The 23,884-nt window shown below is 50.8% G+C and overlaps 1 protein-coding gene across 2 annotated transcripts; it reads right to left on the reverse strand.

Annotated features, from left to right (window-relative positions):
• Window positions 1-15,569: 15,569 nt before the first annotated feature.
• On the reverse strand, window positions 15,570-23,481 carry CLEC4G (C-type lectin domain family 4 member G). 2 transcript variants are annotated; one of them, XM_081499209.1, is made up of 11 exons: window positions 23,411-23,462; window positions 19,616-19,796; window positions 18,935-19,441; window positions 18,271-18,372; window positions 17,912-17,965; window positions 17,663-17,725; window positions 17,407-17,511; window positions 16,983-17,072; window positions 16,621-16,769; window positions 16,372-16,487; window positions 15,570-16,113 (listed from the first exon to the last, which is right to left on the reverse strand). In XM_081499209.1, exons 3-11 carry the CDS (start codon window positions 18,987-18,989, stop codon window positions 15,975-15,977), a joined length of 873 nt encoding a protein of 290 aa, XP_081355335.1. In that variant the 5' UTR covers window positions 18,990-19,441; window positions 19,616-19,796; window positions 23,411-23,462; the 3' UTR covers window positions 15,570-15,974. The 2 variants fall into 2 exon arrangements, with proteins under 2 accessions (XP_081355335.1, XP_081355336.1); XM_081499210.1 differs by lacking the exons at window positions 18,935-19,441; window positions 19,616-19,796 and having other exon boundaries at window positions 23,411-23,481.
• Between the last annotated feature and the right edge of the window lie 403 nt (window positions 23,482-23,884).

Below are 23,884 nucleotides of genomic sequence, written 5' to 3' on the forward strand. Positions count from 1 at the left end.
AGTAGGTGGACAAAGATGGCAGGAAGCCTGGGGAGTGGGGACCCCGAGGAACTTCCATGTGGGCCAGGTGGCAATGCGGACAATGGTGGGGGCTGTCACCTCATCCAGGAACCAGAGGAGGTGGCCGGGGGCAGTGGGTTTGTAGATGGAGAGAAGCAGGTAGGTTTGAGATGAGATGGCCTTGGTGATGGGAAAGAGATGGGGACGGGTGCTCAGAAGATGCTATGGAAAATGACCAGTCTCGGCAGGAGTGTCTGGGTGGACAGCTGGGCAGTGAGCACAACGGAAGAGGAGGAGAAAGTTTGGGAACAAGTCCTGCTGGGCTGTGGCTAAGCCTCAGGACGGAGCTCCGGATACAGGCTGGGGTTGGAGTAGAGGCTAGTGATGGAGTCTGGCGGTTTCCAGCTTCTGATAGCTCTGCAGGTGGATGCACCCAGCCCCAATCTCTACTGGTGCCCACTGGTCCTCCGTGTTCTAACTCGGGCTCGAGGGCTCACTGCAGTGCTGGGTCCCCGCCAAGACTCAATTTAGACAAGAGGATGTTTGAAGGGCACGCCCCCCACCTCTGGAGGCGGGGCGGGGTGCGGGGCGCGAAGCGAGGGACCGTGTCACAGACAGCCTGCTCCCTCTTCCCTTCAGCGGTGTCAACCCACGTCTCTCACTGACGTTAGGGGATAAACAGGAAACCACGCGGATGTGGGCTGTGACCCGAAGGTGTCGGTTCTCTTTTCAGGGTCGGCATCCCTATACCGCTGCTAGTCACTCCTGGATCTGGACTTCTTAGGAACTGGTCAGAGATTAGGCAATGACCGTAAACAATTCTCAGGCGGGATCCCAGCCGCAACGGGGACCCCCCGGACCTCGATTCGTCCCCCACGAGGCTCCCATCCCCAACACTAACTGGTCCTCAGTGCGGCGCCCACGCAGAATCTCAGCACCAGGGACAGGGCCCGACACTCAAAGCAGCTGTGACGAAGGAAGGAACCTCGCGACCTTGACCCGGACCCCGTCCTGGCACAGCTCAGGGCTCACCCCACCTGTCCAGTTTTTTCCTGATGTTGCGAGGAGGGGCAAGGAAAGGGTGTGTGAGTGTGTGGTGGGGGAGGCAAGTAGGTGTGTCAAATTCAGGAGGACTTCCAGGCAGAGGTGTCTTTAAAGTTGGGCTTCTCATTCTCTGCACTGGTTGACGTTGGACCCAGATGATTCCTCGTCGTGGGGAGCGGTCTTGTGCATTATCGGATATTTAGCAAAGTCCCTGGTCTCTGCTCTGGTCTTCCCAGGTGGCTCGGTGTTAATCTTCCTCCCAATGCAGGAGACGCGGTTTCGATCCCTGGGTTGGGAAGATCCACTGGAGGAGGAAATGGCAACCCACTCCAGGATTCTTGCCTAGGAAATCCCATGGACAGAGGAGTGTGCCGGGCTACAGTCCATGAGGTCGCAAAGAGTTGGAAACGACTTAGCAACTGAGCATGCGCACTGGCCTCCGCTCGCTGCTTGCCTAGCACCTCCCCTCTCCCTTCCAAAAATGTCCAGGCAACTCCAGATGACCCCTGAGGGGTACAGAATCACCCACAGTTGAGGACTACTGCTTCGAAGCAGATTTCCAGTGGAGAAGTACTGGCTTCAGGCTTTTCCTATTTCCCTCTGTCTCCCATCTCTCTCTCTCCATCCACTGTGGACAGATAAACTCTGACCTCTTTTATTCATTCAACAGTCAGTCACTGAGCACCTACTGTGTGCCACATTGCAGACAAGATTAAGTCCCAGCTCTCTTGAGAGAGGAAAACAAAGATTTTCGGTTTTAATTCTGTATATACAATATACACAAATGTTATATTGCTTATATTACACATACAAATATATTTGACACAAAATGTATCATTTAATCATTTTCAGTGGCATTAAGTCCATTGTTGGGATGCAAATATCCTCACCATCCATCCCAGAATGTTTTCACCTTCCCAAACTGAAACTCTGTCCCCCTTACACACTAACTCCCCTCCCCCAGCCCCGGCCCCACCATTCTACTTCCTGTCTCTATGGATCTGACTACTCTAGGGACCTCCTAGAAGTGGAATCAATCAGTATTTTTCTTTTAGCCTCTGGCTCATTTCACTGAGTGGAGGGTCCCCAAGGTTCATCCCTGCTGCAGCACAAAAACAAAGTTTAAAATTCATCAATCCACAGAACAATTTCAGGTGGTGGAGAGCAGGGTGGAGGCTACCCGGAGGAAGAGCTGGTTTAGACTGGAGGACTCAGAAACCCGGGGGCAAGGGAGGGGGCATCGGAGGAGACCACCCTGGAGAAGCAGATCCTGCTGCTGGACTTTTGTCTAGATGTTTCATGCTGCCAGTTGCTCCCTGGGGCTTTGCAGCCTCAAAGTCATGAGTGGATGCTCTCACAGTCAGGGGAAACCCACACCATCCTTTCCCAGAGGCCCCAGGTCCCAGAGAGGGGCAGGGGCCCTGCAGCCTCCCCTGACCTTGGCCGTGTAACTTACGCACACACCCCATAGGTCTCAGTTTTCCCTATGGAGGAGGGCACTGGACTCCTGGAAGCCCTGGGGCGCCAGTCAGCTCCTCCCTGGCAGGACCACAGGTCTCGTCATAGCCTCTTGCAGGCCCCCAGCGCTGTGGGGAAGTAGGAATTCTGAAGAACTGGGGTTGGTCCCAAGTGACTCACTGGGGTGAGGGATGTGGGGTATAGGGGCCCCCAACAATGCGGACACACAGAGACATGAAGTGTTGCAACACCATCACTTGCAACGTCACACAGGCACACCACAGACCAACAGTCACTACGCAAATAAACCACAAACACCCACACAACACACACACACACAGACACAACACAAAAACAAAACAGAATGACCGTCACTACACAAATGAACCAAACACACCCACACAACACACACACACAGACACAACACAAAAACAAACAGACCAACAGTCACTACACAAGTGAACCAAACACACTCACACAACACACACACATACAGACACAACACGAAAACAAAACACATGTACAAAGACTCACACACATTGACAAACAACACAATCCAACCACAGATACCTACACAACACAAAACAACATATGTACCACAGACACAACCTAGAAGCATCTATACAACACACACACAAAGATACAGACCACAGGACACCACCAAACCACACACACACACAACACATACACATAGATACAATCAGACACAAATACACAGAAATGCATAGAGGTACACACAACACACACACACCCAGTGTAAACACACAGAAAGAGACACCACGCAATGGAACTACAGATACAAGATAAACACCCAGTGAGCACACAGAGACACACACATGTTATCACACACACATAAACACAAACACACATATAAATGCACTGAAACATACACACAAACACCCAGACATACAGAAACACACAACACAGATATGCACCACACACACACAGGTACACAGTCACACACACACACACACACGCACGCATGCACGCGCGCGTGTGCCCTCTGCTGATCTTCTGCGGAACTGTTTCCATAGAGGGTTTGATGGACAGAAGCAGGCCCCTTCAGCAGCAGCCCTTCTGCTAGTCTCAGCCCTCCTCCCTGCTGCAGGGCTCAGTTTACCCTCAGGACCTCTCCCTCCACCTGTGTACCACCATCTGGCTTCGATCACTCCCCATCCTTTCTACTTCCACCATCTCTCTGTTTAGCCCTGTGCTTCTCTTGTGAATCATTTGTTCATGTGATAAAAACACTCATGAACAATCAATCTAAGAAAGAAATGGAAAATTAGATTAGAGCCAACCTGAGGATGATAACCCAGGAGACAGTCTCTCATCTTTGAGGGCTGTTTGAAAGAAATAAAAGGGGATGCTGGTATAGATGTGATTTTGGAGAAGAGGGGTTCATACAATTGAGCATTCATCTTTTTAAATTCTTTTTAATTTTTACTTTTGGTCATGCCATGTGGTATGTGGCATCTTAGTTCCTTGACCAGGGATCAAACTTGCAACCCCTGCATTAGAAGTCTGGAATCTTAACTACTGGACCACTAGGGGAGTCCCTCACCTTTTAAAAAAATTTCATTGAAGTGTAGTTGATTTACAATGTTGTGTTGATTTCTGCTGTACAGCACAATGACTCAGTTATACATATTTTTTTCCGATTTCATATTTGAGCACTCACCTTGATAGAAGGTTGCTGCTATTCACAAGAAACAGATATCTTCCTCAATGGTTTTAGTGCTTCCCTAAGGATGGGAAAATACAAGGAACTGAGTTCATAAAATTGTCTCCTGAACTGTCTAACTATCTGATGGCCAGTTCTGTCAATTTTCCTAGAGCACAAAGTGCCTCGTTCTGATTTTCACTCTGGGTTTCTTGCCGTAGGTCAGCGACTGCAGTGAATAATGACTTGATTCTTGTAGAACTAGAGAGTGCGCAGTATTCTTTGTTTTACAATCCCCTCCCTTTTGGTCTTTATTTTGACCGAGTTCGGGCAGTATTTTGTGACCAGTTTGTCCCCTGGTGCTAGAAATGCTCATCCCAGGGTCTCCAGGAAGATCCCCTGGAAGAGGGCATGGCAACCCACTCCAGTATTCTTGCCTGGATAATCCCCACAGACAGAGGAGCCTGGTGGCCTAGTCCATGCGGTTGCAAAGAGTCAGATACGACTGAAGCAACTAAGCACACACACACAGATCAGGCAAGGATTTCATGATAGAGCCACTCAATGTGCTATTAGTGGACTGTTAACAGTGGCCAAAAGGGACTTCCCTAGTAGTCCAGTGGTTAAGACTCCACTTGGCAATACAGGGGACACGGGTTCGATCCCTGGTCTGGGAACTAAGATCTCACGTGCCATGGGGCAACTAAGCCCACTCACCACAACTACTGAGCCCGCATGACACAACAATAAATCTTAAAAATTTAAAAAGAATTAAAAATGATTTTCTTTATTTTGGGCTATGTTGGGTCTTTGTTGCTGCATGGACTTTTCTCTAGTTGCAGAGATCGGGGGCTGCTCTGTCATTGTGGTGCACAAGCTTCTCAATGTGGTAGCTTCTCTTGTGGACTGTGGGTGTGTAGGTTTCAATAGTTGTGACTCAAAGACTCAGTAGTTGTGGCTCCTGGGCCCTAGAGCACAGGTTCAATAGTTGTGGTGCACAGGCTTAGCTGCTCTGCGGCATGTGGGATCTTCCCAGATCAGGGATCGAATCTGTGTCTTCTGCATTGGCAGGTGGATTCTTTACCACTGAGCCACCAGCGAAACTCCTTAAAAATATTTTTTAAAAGACCAAACAAACAGCAGCCAAAAGCCCCTGCACCACCTGTCTTACTAGCCTGTTATGGTCCAGGAAATTGTTCCCTCTTGTTGCTTCTTCCCCTAGCTAGAGTTACACTATTACAGTCATTGATCTTATAGGACTGTACATTTAATCAAGTCTTTCAAGTCATCTGAAAGTGAAAATAAAGTCTCTCAGTCGTGTCCGACTCCTTGCAACCCCATGGACTGTAGCCTACCAGACTCCTCTGTCCATGGGATTTTCCAGGCAAGAGTACTGGAGTGGATTGCCATTTCCTTCTCCAGGGGATCTTTCCAACCCAGGGATCGAACCCGGGTCTCCCACATTGTAGGCAGACGCTTTACCGTCTAAGCCACCAGGGAAGCCCTTTCAAGTCATCTAATCATGTTTAAATTTACCTGAGGCTTGATTACACATTTGGTAATGCAAGAAACAATCATCTGGTAAAATAGGCAGACTACAAGTTGTGTAGCTAGTGGCATTAATAAGGTCATAAGTAAGTATTTAAGCTAAATACTTAGGTATTTAAGTATTTATCCACTAGGTACATTATCCATGTAATGGATACATAATCAATGTAATGGATAAAGTATTATCCATTAGGTACGACCCAGGTTCACCCCAGGTCATCTGACCAGTCTGTTCTGCATCCATCTCTACCTTGAAGGAAAATGATTTATTGGCATTGTACATAAAGTTCACTGGAGGTGTCTGTGCCTACATGGCGAGTGGTCATCATGACCCCTTTCAGACTGTGGAAGGGATGTTGCCGTCTAAGGACTTATGGGGACTGGTGCAGGAGGCGAATACTGATCTTTATGGTGAAGCAGGTTATTTCTACCTTTGAGGGGGTCTGGTTCACACATAATGCCGGTGCCCAATGCACACAAGAGGGTGAAGGAGGAGGCCAAAGAGCAGAGGAAAAGTTTTATGTTTAAATTTGTCTTGTTTTGCCCTAAAATGTGAATTTTTATTTCATTGCTGTCATGCACTCATTCATTCATTCACTCATTCATTCATTCATTCAGTGAGACGCTGGACACCATAATGGGGCCCTTAGGACTGATGTCATGAACAAACTGGACAAATGTCTCTGCCCTTGAAACTGATGTTCTAGCAGGGGAGACAGACAAATGTCAGAGGGTGATGAACGCCAGGAAGAGTCATAAAGGAGACAGGAGGAGGGGTGTCAGAGGAGCTGTTTATTTATTTATTATAATTTTATTTATTTATTTTATTTTTGACAGTACTGGGTCTTCATTGCTGTTCAGGCTTTTCTCCAGTTGTGGCGAATGGAAGCTACTCTCTAGTTGTGGTGAATGGGCTTCTCATTGCGGTGGCTTCTCTAGTTGAAGAGCCAGAGCGCGAGGGCTTCAGAGTTGCAGCATGTGGGCTCGGTAGTTGCAGCTCCCTGGCTCTAGAGCACAGACTCAATAGTTGTGGTGCACGGGCTTATTTGCTCCATGGCATGTGAGATCTTCCTGGACCAGGGATCAAACCCATGTCTCCTCCGTTGTCAGGTGGATTCTTCACCACTGAGCCACCAGGGAAACCCCGGAGCTGTTTAAATAGTGATCAGGAAGGCTCTCAGGGTGGGTAATGGTTGGGCTGGGATCCCTGCAGGAAATAAGAATCCCCAGCTTCATGGATGGCGGAGGGGTTCCCAGCAGAGGGAACAGCATGTGCAAAGGCCAAAGAAGAGCCCACACAGCCCTGTGAAGCTGCCATCTTCCCCTTCTGCCCATGCCTGGGGATCCCCAGGGCTGGATGGTGTAGGGTGTGTTGGAGCAAATCAAGTCGGCTGGTGTGATGAGCAAAGTGAGCCCAGATGCTGCCCCTGACCTGGGCTGAGCACAGCATTGCCCACCATCACCTGCTCCTCTCCGCCCCCATCATCCACATTCCTTATCTTTTCATTGTCTGTCTCTCCTCCTGTGGGCGTGCGTGTTTGCTTGGTCACTTCAGTCGTGTCCAACTCTTTGTGACCCCATGGAATGCAGCCCCCCAGACCCCTCTGTCCATGGGATTATTCCAGCAAGAATACCAGAGTGGGTTGCCATTTTCTCCTCCAAGGTCTCTCCTCTTCCATGACCTCAACCCTAATCACCATCCTCCCCCCTGGAAAATGGCAGTAGCCCCCCCTCTGGCAGCCACATGACCATATCTCCCCACTGCTTCCAGCCACTGCTCCCTATGCTCCCCTGCCTGGAGTTCAAGGGCTTTAACCTGCTCTGGCCCCATCTCTCCCCACTCGCACTCCCTAGGCACACACTTACACCTCAGGGCCTTTGCACTGGCAGCTCCTATTCCTGCGGTGTCAAGCTGGTCTGCAGTGATGGTTTGCAGGGAGCTTCCCTGCCTGCAGAGGCCAGGCAAGGGGCCTCCTCTGAGTCCCTGCAGTCCGTTGTATCCCTCTTACCCCAGTCCTCCTGCAATACATGAGCTCTCCTAGGATCCAGAGCTCTTTGAGGGTGGAACCTGGGCACCCTTCCTGGAGGCGCCCTGAGCTCACAGCCACACAGCCCCTCCTCACCCGGGGGTGGGGGGTGGGAGACAGGTCAGCAAGAAGAGGGCAGGCCTGAGTGGCATGGGGAGGGGCTGGCTCTGCATTTTTACCTCCTGGAGCCTCGGGGTCTGGAGCTGGGTTTGTTTTTTTGTTGTTGTTGGGAGGGTAGGGAAGGGTTGGTGAGGGGCTCAGGGTGAGGGGGACACAGAGCTTGATTTGTCCACATCCTTCCTCTGGAGAGACTCCCAAGCCCCAGGCCCACTCCCTTCAGCCCCTCCAGGCCCCAGCACGCTCCCTGGGACCAGGGGGCTGAGTCAGCCCATCCTGGGAATCCTGAGAGCATTCCAGGGCTTGTACTGGGAAATTCAGGGATTTCTCTGGGACATTACCCATGGTTCTCAGAGAGGATGGGAATTGTGTGGGGACCAGACCAGACAAGAGATAGTTCCCAGATGCCTAGAGATACAGAAATCTCTAGGCAGCTGAGAAAACAGAAAACCCCAGGCTCCACCATCAGGGACCCAGGCCCCTTGCCTTTAGGAGATCCAGGATTCCACAACCCTCGTCCTGACTTTCAGGAACCCAGAAATCTAGGCCCCCAGGCCCTTAGGAACCTTGTCTAGCATGGTGAGTTCTTTCCACTCCCATCTGGAGGTTCTGCAGGCTAGTTCCCTTGATCTGTCAGTAGAAGTGCTGTCCTCTGCTGGATACACCTGGTCACTGCGCCCTCCCACTAGGTGACTCCCCACAGCCCACAGCTGCTGAAAGAAGGCCTTGAAGTCCTAGCTCCACCCCCTCCCCTGCGGACCTCAGTTTCTTCATCTGTAAAGTGGGGATATGCACAATGCCCCCACTTAGGTTTTCGTGTGCTTAAGTCCTTCTGTGCAGTAAAAAAAAAAAGGTGTCTTCCGCCGCATAGAGAGAAGTCCGCCATAAATGGGAGCCCTGTTAGCGTTATTTCCTGAAACACGGTGCTGTTGCGTATCTCCCATTATTAATAGTTCTCCTCCCCGACACGCACACTCAAAGCGCAAAGGCTTTTGGAGGAAAACCTAAACTCCCCACAGCCAGCAGGACCCTGTGTGGCTAGCATCTTTCCCGTCTGCACTGCTCCCACTTTGTTCAGCTCCAGCCACACCCGCACGCTTTTCTTTTTGAGCCTTTTGGCTGGTCGTTCCTCATCCTCCAGGTCTCTACTCTCCGAGGTAAGTGGTCCCAGCTACACCGGTCCCTAGCCTCTCAGCCCTTCAATGGTCTTTTAGTCTTAAAGAGACGTGAGAGTTGGACCATAAAAAAGACTGAGCGCTGCAGAATTGATGCTTTCAAACTGTGGTGCTTGAGAGTCCCTTGGACTGCAGGGATATCAAACCAGTCAATCCTAAAGGAAATCAACCCTGGATATTCATTGGAGGCACTGATGCTGAAGCTGACGCTCCAATATTTTGGCCACCTGATGTGAAGAGCTGACTCATTGGAAAAGACCCTGATGCTGAGAAAGATTGCATGCAAGAGGAGAAGGGGGCAACAGAGGATGAGATGGTTGGATGGCAACACCGACTCAATGAACATGAGTTGGAGCAAGCTCCAAGAGATCGTGAAGGACAGGGGAGACTGGCGGGCTACAGTCCATGGGATTTCGAAGAGTTGGATATGACTCAGCGAGTGAAAAACAACAACACCCCAGCCCCTGAAACATGTGAATGAGTCTGGTTTGCTTGTTCCTTGCATGATGCCCTGTTGGAACATGAGTTCCAGGAGGAGAGGTGTTGTGCCTGTTGCCATCACAGGGTCCCCAGCCTGTGGCTCAGGGCTAGGCACACAGTGGGTGCTTTACAGGCATCGCCTCTGCACGAGTTTCTTATGACTGCTGCGAGGAATTACTGTAAACCGGTTGGTTTTAAACAACATGTATTGTTGTGCAGTTCTGGAGGTCAGTGCCTAACACAGGTCTCACTGGCTAAAATCAAGGCATTCACAGAAGGGTCCTCCCTCTTTTGGCTACGTGGTGGGGCCTGTGGGATCTTAGTACCCGCTGACCCCCCCGACCCCCTGCCAAGGATGGAACCCGTGGCCCCTCTGCAGTGGAAGCACACAGCCCTAAACACTGAACCACTAGGGAAGTCCTGCCTTTTTGACATTCTAGAAGGAATCCATTCTCTTACCTTTTCCAGCTTCTAGAGCGCCCCACCCACCCACCACATTCCTTGACTTGTGGTCCCTCCCTCCATCTTTGAACCAAACAGTGTAGCATCTTTCCACATTCTCTGACTCTGCCTTGGTGGTCACACCTCCTTCTCTGACTCTGATCCTCCTGCTGTTCTCAATCATGTCTGACTCTTTCCGACCCCATGGACTGTAGCTCAACACAATCCTCTGTGTGTGGGATTCTCCAGGCAAGAATACTGGAGAGGGTTTCTGTTTGCTCCTCCAGGAGCTCTTCCTGACCCAGGGATCAAACCTCCGTCTCCTGGGACTCCTGCATTGGCAGGCAGATTCCTTACCTACTGAGCCACCTGGGAAGCCCCTCTGATCCTCCTGCTTTTCTCTTATAAAGGCTCTTGTGATGACATTGGGCCCATCTAGGTCATCCACGATCATCTCCCCAACTTCAGATCTTTAACTTAATCTCACCTCAAAGTCCCTTTCACTCTGTAAGTTTCCCTATTCAGAAGTTTCAGAGACTAGGATGGGGACATCTTTGGGGGCCATTGTTCAACGGACCACAATACCCAAGGAGATGAGTGTTTTTATTATTGTTCCCACTTGACAGATGCCAAAACTGAGGCTCAGGGAGGCAGTGTCATTGCCTAGGCTCACCCTGCGAGTGAGAGGCAAGCAGTGTGGCCTTTCTGCCTGTGTCTGGGAAATCCATCCATTTGAGCCATCTGTGAGTGGGTGTGGGGACATAGGAGAGGCAAGAGTTGGGCGGGGGGCAAGGTGAGGGGGATGGGGAAGGGGCTGCCAAGGGGGCCAGAGGAGCATGTGTTTTCTCCTAGCCTGGGGGCTTCCCCGGACACCCCAGCCAATCTGGTAAGATGCCCTGGGGATTCCTGGGGGTTTCCTGGAATTTCAGGGAGTGAGATGGGAAAGGACAGGCTGTTCTGTCCCAAGGTCACTTCCTTGGAAAGGGGGGTGATGGATAAGGCTGTTCATGCAGGAAACTCTGGCTGGGCTCCAAGGTCACCTCTAACTTGCTGACTCGGCCTGGGAGAGTGAGGTCGTGTGTTTGCACAGGGGTTGTTGGTGGGGACACCTACTGGGAAAGGATAAGAAGGTGGCCACAAGGGTTCTCTTCTGCCCCAAACTCCCTGCTTCCCAGCACAAGCCCTACTTCATCCTTAGGCTAGAAGGGCAAGGAGCGGGGGACTGTGTTTCCAGAATGTTCCACCTCCAATCTCCCCAAGTGGACTCACCACCTTCTATCTCACCTCACCATCTTCTCCTCTCCTGGCCAGACTGTGAGCCCCAGGAAGGCAGCAGCCACAGCCTGACCCCCAACATTTCATTATGACCATTCCCAAGCATACAGAAAGCTTGAGTTTTAGTAAGAAAACCCATCCTTAGATCCTACAATCAACATTGTCTCTATTTGCTTGATTATCTGCCTCTTCTAGAGCTTCACATAAATGGATTCATAGAGTCTATACTATTGATATTTTGTGGGTGGCTGCTTCTGCTCAGCCCGAGATTTTTTAGATTTCTTCATGTCCCTTGCTGCTGACCTCTTGTTTTCCACTGTAACTCCAGTGCCTGATGTATTATAAGTGCACAAGAAATGTTTCTGGGTGAGAAAATGATTGCATTAAATGAATGAACAAAATTGCTCCTTGTTCACGGAGACTAGCTCCAGCTTCTCTCTGGGGCCAACCTCCTCCTTGGTCTGCTGAAGCGTCATCTATTGTCATCCCCAGAAGACCTCCCTTTGTGGTGCAGTCAACCACCCTTCTATCTGTCTCTGGGTGAGTGGGTGAGTGCCATTATAAATAGCAGAGACCCCCTCCCCCAATGCCTGCTTCCCAGCCCCCCAGTCTCATCTTCCTGTGAAAACACTTGTTATCAGGCACGTGTAAACCCATGATTCTTGCCTTCCCACAATATCAGCTTCAGTTTCTGCCCTCACTTCCAGCCCTCCTGCTTTTCTCTAGGTAAGCCCCTCCACCTGATTCTAGAACTGCTGAAGACTCTGTTGGGTCAAAAATACCCTCAGGCTTCCCTGGTGGTCCAGTGGTTAAGACACCATGTGCAAAGTGCAGGGGACACGGGTTTGATGCCTGGTTCAAGAAGATCCCCCACATGCTGCGAGGCAACTAAGCCCCTGTGCGCCACAACTACTGGGCCTGTGCTCTAGAGCGTGGGAGCCACAAGTACTGAAGCCCGTATGCCCTAGAGCCTGTGCTCTGCAACAAGAAGTCTCTGAGATAGAAGCCCAAGCACCTCAATGAAGAGTAGCCCCTGCTTGCCATAACTAGAGAAGCCTGTGTGCAGCAGTGAAGACCCAGCACAACCAAAAATCAAATAAATAAATCTTAAAAAAAAAATCCCCCCTCCCAGCTCCACAGGCTCGAGACATTGCTGAGCACTGGGGGTGCAGAAATGGTGTAACCACTTTGGAAAACTGTTTGGCAGTTTCTTATAAAGTTAATCCTCACCTCCTATCTGACCCACTCCCAGGTATTTGCCCAAGAGAAGTGAAAACTTAAATCCATAAAAAGATTGTTCATAGCAGCTTCATTCATAGTCTCATATTGGAAACAAGGCAAACATCTGTCAAAAGGTGACTGGATACACAGAAAGCAGTCCAGCCAGCCAATAGTAAATGATCTGGCAATGAAAAGAAACAAACTTCAGGGATTTCCCTGGTGGTCCAGTGGTTAAGAGTCTAGCATGCAATGCAGGGGATGCAGGTTCAATCCCTCATCAGGGAACTAAGACCCCACATGCTTCAGGGCATCTGAGCCTATGAGCTGCAAGTAGAGTCCCAACACCAAGCCCAACTAAGACCCGTTGAAGCCAAAAATAAGTAAATATTTATTTTTAAAAAAAGAAAAAGAAACAAATTACAGCACTCTACACTGTATGACTCGGTTTATATGGCATTTGAGGAAAGACAAATCTAGTCAGTGCTGATGGAAAGCAGGTCATGGTGGCCTGGGGGAAGGTAGGGGATGAGGACTGACTGGGAGGGGACAAGAAGGAATTTTAGGGGCTGATGGAGATGTTCTATATCTGCAGTACAATGGTGGCTACACAGTTGTATACAGTCCTTAAAACTTGTTAACTTGCAAATAAGTGCATTTAAAATAAAAACTTTGGAGGAATTCCCTGGTGGTCCAGTGATTGGGATTCCTCATTTCCATTGCAGGGAGCATGAATTCAATCCCTGATTGGGGAACTAGGATCCTACAAGTTGAGCAGCTTGGTAAAAAAAAATAATAATAAAAGTGAAAATAAAAATTTTGAAATCGTGGAAAAATACACATAAGATAAAATTCACCATGTTAACCACTATTTTTTGCATTTTCAGCCTTTTATTAAAAACATTATGAAATGTTTCATAGAATTTTATGAAATGTATTATATGTAGGACGAATATATTTTGTGATGAAAAAGAGCTACCTCCATCTGAACATTTCTTCTTCCCTTGTAATCATACCACATTAACCATTTTTAGGTGGACACTTCAGGAGTGTTAAGTATATTCACACTGGGGACTTCCCTGGTGGGCCAGTAGTTAGGCCTCTGTGGTTAGAAGACCGAAGATCCCCAGTGCTGCCAAAAAAAGTATATTCACATTGTTCTGTAATGGATCTTCAGAATTGTTTCTCTTGCAAAACTGAAACTCTGTATCCATTAAGCAGCAGTATTTGTCCTTTGTGAGTGGTTTATTTCACACAGCATACTGTTATAGTATGTGTCAGAATTTCCTTCCTTTTTCAAGGCTGAATAATATTCCATTGTATGGATGAGCTTGTTTGGTTTATCCATTCATCCATGGATGCACACTTGGGTTGCTTCTACCTGTTGGCTATTGTGAATAATGCTGCTATAAACATGGGTATGCAAATATCTTTTCAAGACCCTGCTTTCAGGACTTTGCTGGTGGTTCAGCGGTTACGAATCTGCCTGCCAATACAGGAGACATGGGTTCGATCCATGGCCTGGGAAGATTCTACATGCTGTGAAGCAATTGAGCCCTTGCACCACAACTACTGAAGCCTGTGAGTCCTAGAGCCTGTTCTCTGCAACAAGAGAAGCCACCACAATAAGAAGCCCATGCACCGTAACTAGAGAAAGCCTGTGTGCAGCAACTAAGACCTAGCCCAGCCAAAACTTTTTTTAAAGAACCCACTTTCAATTTCTTTGAATATCTACCCAGAAGTGAAATTGCTGGGTCATATGGAGTTTCTGGAGGGACTCTGATCCTGGTGACCTTGATTTCATCCCAGTGAAATGAATTTTGACCTCCACAAGTGTAAAATAGCTGTATATTGTTTCAAGCCACCAAGCTGGTGGACATTTGTTACAGCAGCAGTAGGAACACATACACTCTCCCTAGCTGACTATCCAGAAATCTGTCAGTCTGACCAACAGTCTGCTAGGTACGATATCTGTCCAGAAGTTCAGACAGCTCCTGGGCAAGGTCAGTGCTTTGCTCTGGGCTCCAGTTTAGAGGATTCAGAGACAGGTTGGGGGGTTTCCTGGTTACAACACTGAAAGATTCCACCTGGTCAGGGAGTTTCGGTGCTGATCCCTCCTCTTCCTGTTCAGTGGATGCTCTCAGGGCTGGGCAGCTTGGTTCTGGACTCAGCTTTGCATCGAACTAAATGCTGCTAGCCTGTCACTCCCCTTGGTTGGACAGTTGGACCTGTCTCCACTGGAAAACCTGGGAAAGCCTCCAGGTCCCCAGGATGGGAGTGCTGGGTAAATTCAGATCAAAAGTCCCCAGTTGATAAATTCAGGCTGTGTGCTCCTCACATTCCCCCACTCCGAAATGGGCTCAGCGACACCCTCTACTTGCCAACACCCTCTGTCTGCAAAGCCCTCCCTTCCCAGGTCCATTGCCAGAGTTGAAATCCCATTGTTCTTCCAAAGTCCATCTTTTCTGGGTGTATTTCCTGAACTCCCCACAGGACCTGGGGTGCCCGAGACAGAAGGAGTCTGCTCATCAGATCCAAGCTGCCCCTCTTCCGTCTCTGTGTCAGGGCCTTGTGTCAGGCTACCTGTAATCTCAACAGGGTGACAGTCTCCTCAGGGAACTGGGCCAGCACTGCAGCATCTCAGCAGAGTCCCTTTTCTGGGGACACAGGGGACTCCTCCATGCATTCCTCAATCTAGTCACTGGTCACATTGTCCCAGGGTGTAAGGACAGGGTCTGACTCACTCCTGTGTCCCCAGGGCTCTACAAACCCCCTGGCCCAATGCAGCTTAAACACTGGGTTTGGGGTGGGGGGAAAATCATCGGCCCCTGGAGGCTCCCCAGGTGGCTCTAGGGGTAAAGAATCTGCCTGCCAATGCAGGAGACACAGGAGATGCAGGCTCAATCCCTGGGTGGGGAAGATTCCCTGAAGAAGGAAATGGCAACCATTCCAGTATTTTTGCCTGGGAAATCCCATGACAGAGGAACCTGGCGGGCCACAGTTCATGGAGTGGGAAAGAGTCGGTCACACATACCTGCACATGGGCCCCTGAGGTCAGGGTCACTCACATGAGTTACATCAGAGTCTCTGAGATAAAGCTTAGATCAGAGGCAGGAGCCAAGATTGATTTTCTCATTTATTGATGCTCCCTAGGGCTGCCAAGAAGGTTCACAAAATCCCCTATCTTTGAGACAGCTCACCTGGGGTAAAAATGCAAACAAATCAAACAGCTCCATCCCCGAGTCGCCGGGCTTTGGTTAGGGAGGGCGATGGGGGTCAGATCACGGGTCCAAGGAGCTCAGATTTTGGAGCGGGAGCAGACTTGGTGAGGTCCACGGGTGAGGGGTTGCAGTGAGGTTGGAGCGAAAGTCTCCCCATGCAGTTACCGGCTTGGGCTGTGGGTGGCGACATGGTTATTGCTAGAGTTGGGTGGGGAGAGGATTCACGGTGGTGGGCGGAGCCAGGAAGGTGAGCGGCTCAGGTGATTGGACAAGCGCCAGCGGGCGCGGCTCTGGGCCAGGGGCAAGGTCAGCAGCCGAGCCTCTTCTCACAGATCCAGTTGTCGTTCTCGTTGTCACACGGCGCGTCGTTCCACATCCCCGTGCGGAGCATCATGATACAATCCTCGCGCCCCATAGAGTCGTTGGGCTCCCCCCGATTCCAGTGGCTGCAGTGATTTGGCACGGAAGCGGGGGGTGTTGCTGAAAAGCTAGGCCTTTCCGGGTTCTAGCCTGTTTATTACTTGGGTCTAACCCTCACATCCTGAGAATTACCCTGAATGCACCTTGGTGTATAACTTTCTCCCAGAATTTAACCTTAGTCAGTTCCTGGGGTCTGGCCCGTCTAAGGAGACCCTAGGATCTATCTGGCCGAAGCACCTTCCCTAGGATCCGAACGGTCAGCCTCCCCAGGTCCCCTCTCTCACCTGAAGCTGAGGGCGACTCCGTCCACCCACTGGTAGCCCTGGATCCTGCGCACCGTGCGCACCGCCCTGAGGCCCAGCCAATAACCGCGGCCACGCGTATTCCGACTCAGGAAACCCTGGGCAGTGGGGAAGACTGAGCCGGCGGCGTCCCTCCTGACCCGCCCCCTACCACCCCAGGCCACGTCCCCTCGGCCAAACTCTTTCCGCCCTCTCCCCTCTCCCCGCTCCCCGGCAGCCTTGGCTTCGCACCTGCTCTTCCAGGCCTCCGACTATCGCCAGGTGCGCGCCGGAGCTCTCGCAGTGCTGCTGTGCCTCCACCCACGTGGCCCGCAGCGTGGAGAAGAAGTAACAGGAGCCCTGGAACGGCAGCCACGACTCGGGGCACTCCTCGCAGGAGCCTGCAGCGTAGCGAGGGGTCAAAGAGGTGATTTGCTCCCAAGTGGAGCAGACAGTGGATTGGAGAGGGGGATGTTGGACAACCCCCCCACCCCGGGCCCAGGGTTGGAACCACCGAGACCAGACCAAGGTCAAAGGGCGGGGCCAGGCGGATCAGGGAACCCCGGGCAGGGTCCACTGATCCTCTCCCCTCGCTGCCCTCCCCGCTTGCTCACTGTTCCCAAGCCGGGCTTGCTCCAGTGCCCGGAAGAGCTCAGTGCGAATGTTCTCACGGTCCCTACCGGCTTCAGCCAGGCTCCGGGTCACTGAGAGGGAGAAGATTATAGCTAGGGTCAGGATCAAGGGTAAGATCATGATTACTTAAGGTCAGCATCCACGTCCGTGGTCAGTGCCAAGGTCACGAGTGACATCACTGTCAAGGACTGTTAGAGCTGGGTAGGGTGCCCGTTGTGGTTGGGGTTAGGACTTGCAGTTAAGGTTAGAGTCTACAGGTCAGGGTCAGGATGGGGGACACGATTTGGGTCAATAGTCAAGATCACAGGATAGGTGTGTGTGGGGGGGTCACAGAAGCGTCCAGAGTGAATCAAGTTTCGGGTAACAGCCGGGGTGAGGGCTCAGGGGGTATGGTCCCGCCCTTACCGCGCTCGCTCAGTTCTTTTAGGGCACTCTCCTGCTGCAACAACTGCGACCTTGCCTCTCCAAGCTCCTTGCTGACTGTTTGCAGCTGTGCCTGCGTCCCCAGGCCTGGGGAGAGGGTGAGGTGATGGGAGCCGGACACCCGAGGTCAGCCCGCCCAGCCCCCACGCGCCGCAAGCCCCGCTCCCACTCGTCTCCTCCAATCCCGGCCACAAGTCCCGCCCCCTCGCCCCGCGCCCACCACCACCGTCTCACTCACAACAGCTATTGCACGCTCGGACCTCTTCCTTCACGATACCCAGCACCGCCATCTGTTTGGAGGCTGGAACGATCCCACGCCCGCCCGCACACACGCCAGGTCACCCTCGGGGACTCCCAGGACCCCACCCAACTGCAGGGCCAGCCCCGCGGACTGTGGGATCCCCGCGCTCCCGCCCACTACTCCGACACCGGGGTCCGAGACACTTCTGCCCCCGAACTCTGGCAACAGCCTCTGTTCTCTCCGTACCGTTTGTGCTCAGCAGGTCTTGGTGGTCAAGCAGCGCCCCGCGCTCGGTGGACGCTGCGGAGAGAGGAGGAATCGAAAACCCTCCCCTCTGCCCTTGGGAGTGCGGGGGCCCGGGTCATGGGGTGCACAGAAGGGGGCAGACAAACGTGCAGCGCACGTGATGCGCACACACACCGATAGAGGACAGGCACATGCACGGCGCACAGGCTGGCACAGGTGGGTGCTCGCACTCAGACCCAGGCAGAGATTCCAGATCTGGCTGGTGTGCCCTGGGGCGCAGAAAACGTCTATGTTCTCGGGGGGTGGGGGGTGGGGTGGGGGGTGGTGCACACGCCATTTCCCATCATCCAGTCACTCACCCTTGGAAAACAGGACGCTGAGAATGAGGGCCCACAGGACTGTGATGACCATGAGAGCCAAGACCAGGAAGAGGGGTCTCTGTCCCCAGCGTCCCAAATGCCCTGGGATAACACAGACGGACTCCTGAGCTCCTCCCTGGATCCTTGGGCTCTGAGGACTGAGCCCCAGTCACTTGGGTTTCTCCCAGGTAACTGAGATTCAGAGAGGTGCAGTAACTTGCCTGTGGTCACACAGCCCCTAAGCGGCAGAGTAGGAATTTGAAACCAGGTCCAGCTGACTCTAGGATCTGTGGTGTCTTTCCTGCACCCACTACATAAGCTCTCTTGGCTGATACTCTTCCTTCCCCCATGTGTGCGTGCATGTGTGCCAAATCCCTTCACTCTTGTCTGACTCTTTGCAACCCTATGGATGGTAGCGCACCAGGCTCCTCTGTCCATGAGATTCTCCAGACAAGAATACTGGAGTGGGTTGCCATGCCCTCCTCCAGGGGATCTTCCCAACCTAGGGATGGAATGAACCCGCATCTCTTACGTCTCCTGCATTGGCAGGGGTATTCTTTACCACTACCGCCACCTGGGAAGCCCCTCCCTTCCCCATCAAACCCCAAACCACTGGCCAGAGAGGGACCCAAGGGGACCTCTGAGGCAGCCCCGTTGCTCATACCTCCAGGGACCTCTTCCTGCCTGCCGTCCCACTTGCTGTACCCAGCGGTGTCCATGGTAAGCAGGCACCTAGCTCTGGGAGTAGATACAAAAGTAGCCCCATCCCTCCCCCCACCCTACCCACCCTCTTCCTTCCTTCCCATCTTCCTGGTCTCAATTCCTGATACCGAGAACCACGGACCAATCACAGAGATGGACCCTTTCTGGGCTGGGCTGGGCTAGGCTGGAGTAAGGGAGGGGTAGGGAGGGGAAGTAGGGAGTTGAAGGGGGGGGTGAAGGGGTAGAAGAAGTGGGGAGGGAGGGGTAGGGAGTGAAGTGTGTGCATGCATGTGTGTTTGTGTGTGTGCACATCCGGCCTCCTGGGCCTGGTTGCAGCAGCAGCATCTCCAGGCTGCTCATCTCGGCCGGACCATCACCAAGTACACACTCCAGCGACACTGCCCAGAGTCTGCTGGGGCTTCGCTTTCCACCCCAGTCTGCATCTCTTAGAGGTCTGGCACCAATCTTCCTTCAGAGAGAGACAGGTTGAACCCAGTCAAGTTCAAGGCCGCTCCCTTCTGGTCCCTGAGAAAGCCCCTTCAGGTGTGCCCCCCACTCTACCCCCACCCCCCAGCCCACCCCGTGCCAGCTGCTCATCCCTTTTCAGCTCCACTGCAGGTGCCAGCTAGAAGTTGCACCTGACCTGAGCTTCATTCAGTCCTCTTCGGCCAGAAGGGAGAACATTGTTAAGGGGCAGTCAGCTAAGCTTCTGGACTCTACGATTGGGTGTGTATGTATAGGGTGTCCATATGCAACTTCTAGAAGCCTCTGTTTTTCTCCTCTGTGTAAAGGGGGACAATGACAAGGCCTCCCTCCAAGGAATGCTGTGATAAAGAAATGAAGTAATATGTGGCAAGCCTTGACACCATCCCCAGGCACAAAACCCTCCAAATGTCACTCATTCTTTCAACTAATATTGGACGCCTACCACGTGCCAAGGAACTGAAGCTATGTCAATGCCCCAAAGAAGCAAATTCCTTTTCCCTTGGAGTTAACATTCCAGTAGGAGCTTCCCTGATAGCTCAGTCGGTAAAGAATCCGCCTGCAATTCGGGAGACCTGGGTTCAGTTCCTGGGTAGGGAAGATACTATGGAGAAGGGATAGGCTACCTACTCCAGTGTTCTTGGGCTTCCCTTGTGGTTCAGCTGGTAAACAATCTGCCTGCAATGGGGGAGACCTGGGTTCAATCCCTGGGTTGGGAAGATCCCCTGGAGAAGGGAAAGGCTACCCACTACACTATTCTGGCCTGGAGAATTCCATGGACAGTCCATGGGGTCTCAAAGAGTTGGACACAACTGAGCAACTTACACTTTTCATTTCCAGGAGGTGGGAATAGCCAACAATGAATATAATAAAAAGATAAGCTGAATAGCATAGAGGCTCTAAACTCCAAGCAATTATTCTCCCCCACTGATATGAACCAATGTCAGGAGACATTTGTGGTTGTCACAGTTGGTGAGGGTGCTCCTGGCATCTAGTGAGTGGAGGCCAAAGATAGGGCTCAACATCCTACAATGCACAGGACAGGCCCCCACAGCAAAGACTGATTGGCCCCCAGTGTTCAGATGCTGAGGGTAAGGACTCTAATATTGTGTTTTAAAAAGTCACAAGTAGGACTTCCCTGTTGGTACAGTGGATGGGAATCCACCAGCCAATGCAGGAGACCTGGGTTTGATCCCTGGTTCAGGAAGATTCCACATGCCAAGGAGTAATGAAACCCATGTGCCACAACTACCAAGCCCGAATGCTGCAACTACTGAAGTCCGCACACCCTAGAGCCAGTCCTTGTCAGCAAGAGAAGCCACTGCAATGAAAAGCCTGCGCACAGCAACTAGAGAGCTGCCCCCCACTCGCTTCAACTAGAGAAAAGCCCATGCAGCAACCAAGACCCAGCGCAGCCAAAAATGAACAAAGAAATTAACTTTAAAACATTTTTTTAGAAGTCACAAGCACACTGAACTTATTTACAAAACAGGAACAGGCTTCATAGCCTTAAAGGACAATCTTATGATTACCAGAACGGAAGGGTGGGGGAAGGGATAGTTAGGGGATTTGCGATTATTTACACACTGCTATATTTAAAATAGTTAACTAACGAGACCTACTGTACACCACAGGGAACTCTGTAACAACCTAACTGGGGAAAGAATTTGTGAAAGAATAGATTTATGTACATGTATAACTGGATCACTTTTCTGTAAGACTGAAACTAACACAACATTGTGAATCAACTGTACTCCACTATAAAATAAAAAAGTAGTTAAAAATAAAATATAAAACAAACAACAAAAAAGTCACAAGTGCTACAAAAGAAAAGGAAGATCAATCAAGTTGGACAAGGAGCCCTGGAGTGCCAGGCTGGAGCAGTGACCAGCAAGTAAGGTGGCCTGGGTGGGCCTCACTGAAAAGGAAAAAAAAAAATTTTTTTTTTTGGTAAGGAGCACTTTCTGCATTTTAGCCCCCCACCTCAGGCAAAGAGTTGACTCATTGGAAAGGACCCTGATGCTGGGAAGGATTGGGGCCGGGAGGAGGAGGGGACAACAAAGGATGAGATGGCTGGATGGTATCACCGACTCGATGGACATGAGTTTGGGTAAACTCCGGGAGTTGGTGATGGACAAGGAGGCGTGCTGCGATTCATGGAGTCGCAAAGAGTCGGACACGACTGAGCAACTGAACTGAATAGATGCATTTACACACTCCACCTTCTCACATCCTCTCAACAACCCTCAGAAATAACAAACCTTATCCACCTTGTGTTTAAAATTGTTATTTGATTCCTATTCTCTCACCTTGTCTCAGGCAGGAATGAGAGAGAATTACATGATCAAATAAAATGAAGAGACGAGAATTATTTTTTTTAAGGAAGACAGTCATTAGTGTAACTTGGAGTCATGTGTTCTGCACCAATTCCCAAAGGTCCCCAGTGAGATTCAGCCCCAGGTGCTCACAGCAGTACCTGTACCTGAGCACATCCTATACTAGCATTTTCCCTCCCTTCCCTCTCCTATCCTCACATTCCTCCAGGGGCTTCTGGAATCACCTCCCAGGTAAACTACAAGTCCTCTAATCCTTAGGCTCTGCTTCTGGGGTGACCCAAAGACTCCCTGGCTGTTTCAAGAGACCTGCAGAGTAACACGTTCAGCTTGGCAGGGTTCCATAAGAGGTAGCTGCTTTTATTTTTGCTGTTGATATTGTTATTATAATCTTTCTATGACTAGCCATCCAAGATCAACAGAAATGCCATGCTATGCTAAGTCGCTTCAGTCGTGTCCGACTCTGTGCGACCCCATAGACGGCAGCTCACCAGGCTCCGCCGTCCCTAGGATTCTCCAGGCAAGAATACTGGAGTGGGTTGCCATTTCCTTCTCCAATGCATGAGAGTGAAAAGTGAAAGTGAAGTTGCTCAGTCGTGTCCGACTCTTAGCGACCCCATGGACTGTAGCCTACCAGGCTCCTCCGTCCATGGGATTTTCCAGGCAAGAGTACTGGAGTGGGATGCCATTGCCTTCTCCGATCAACTGAAAACTCTCGTTAAATAGATTACCCATGTTCAGGGAGAGAAAAGGTCTTAGAAATGTTGATTTTAACCTGTTTTCTTGTTTTTGTTGTGTAGTGGCTAATTCGTATCCGACTCTTTGAGACCCCATGTATTGCAGCACACCAGGCTTCTCTGTTCCCCATTATGCCCCAGAGTTTGCTCAAATTCATGTCCATTGAGTCGGTGATACTACCTAATCATTTCAGCCTCTGCTGCGCCCTTCTCCTTTTGCCTTCAATCTTTCCCAGCATCAAAGTCTTTTCCAAGGAGTCAGCTCTTTGTATCAGGTGGCCAAAGTATCAGAGTTTCAGCTTCAGCATCAGTCCCTTCAATAAATATTCAGGGTTGATTTCCTTTAGCACTGACTGGTTTGATCTTCTTGCAGCCCAAGGGACCCTGCAAGAGCTTCTCCAGCACCACAATTTGAAAGCATTCTTGGTGATAACTAAAAGGAGGATTATCAGAGTGATGATAATACTGGATTGCTGGGTCTTCTGTGATGGCTCAAGTGGTAAGGAATCTACCTGACAACCCAGGAGACACGAGTTCAAGTCCTGGTCTGGGAAGATCCCACATGCTGCACAACTACTCGGCCAGTGCACCACAACTATTGAGTCCATGCTCCACAAGGAAAGAGTAACTCCCACTTGCCACAGCTAGAGAAAGCATACACAGCAAAGAAGACCCAGCACAGCCAAAAATAAGTGAATAAATAATTAAAAAAAAAAAACAATTTCTACTTCACAGGAAGGAATCACAAGTTCAGATAGGAAACATAGTTCACCCAGGATTTAGCCAAAACGCGTCTGAGCCCTAATCCAAAGCCATGTTCCTCCTGCAGCACAGCCAATTCTCTTAGTTACTGTGCAAGACTGAAACATCCGCACCAAATCTTACCTGTTTCCTACACAAAACCCTGCATTGTGACTTGGTTACTCCTCTCAAGTGGAATCAATTTCCTCTCAGTCAGAAAATAGATCACCCGCGTGACTTGCTTTGACCAATGGGTGTGCAGAAGCGCCACCACGTGAACTCAGAGTCCGGGGGCTCCGTTGTGTTTTGCGGCTTCCAGCCACGTGCTCCTGGCGTGCTGCGGGCCTCGTGGTTAGAGAGCCTGACTTTGGCGGGTGAGAATGAGAGGCCACGTGGAGGAGAAGGCAGTCCCCACGGCGTCCAGCAAGAAAAATCCTCTTGGCTCCTCCAGCCAGTCCAACTGTCACCCCAGTGCAACAACCCAACTGATTCTAGGCAAGACCAGGAAAGGAGTTACCCCGTAAACCCGTGGAATTGTGAAAAATAACAAATCAGTTTTAAGCCCCAAGAAGTAGGGTGATTTATCTCGCATAGACGGCAAATGAATGTGTGCCATGT

This window comes from Giraffa tippelskirchi, chromosome 6 (assembly GCF_054371585.1).
Source record: "Giraffa tippelskirchi isolate mGirTip1 chromosome 6, T2T-mGirTip1v1.2.pri, whole genome shotgun sequence".
Lineage (NCBI taxonomy): Eukaryota > Metazoa > Chordata > Mammalia > Artiodactyla > Giraffidae > Giraffa > Giraffa tippelskirchi.

Coding starts and splice junctions, on each gene's coding strand:
- CLEC4G (XM_081499209.1), bottom strand. CDS start 18,989: ATGGACACCGCTGGGTACAGCAAGTGGGACGGCAGGCAGGAAGAGGTC. Junction 17,512..17,662: donor CCGAGCGTGCAATAGCTGTT/GTGAGTGAGACG, acceptor CCCTCTCCCCAG/GCCTGGGGACGCAGGCACAG. Junction 16,488..16,620: donor TCGGAGGCCTGGAAGAGCAG/GTGCGAAGCCAA, acceptor CCCACTGCCCAG/GGTTTCCTGAGTCGGAATAC.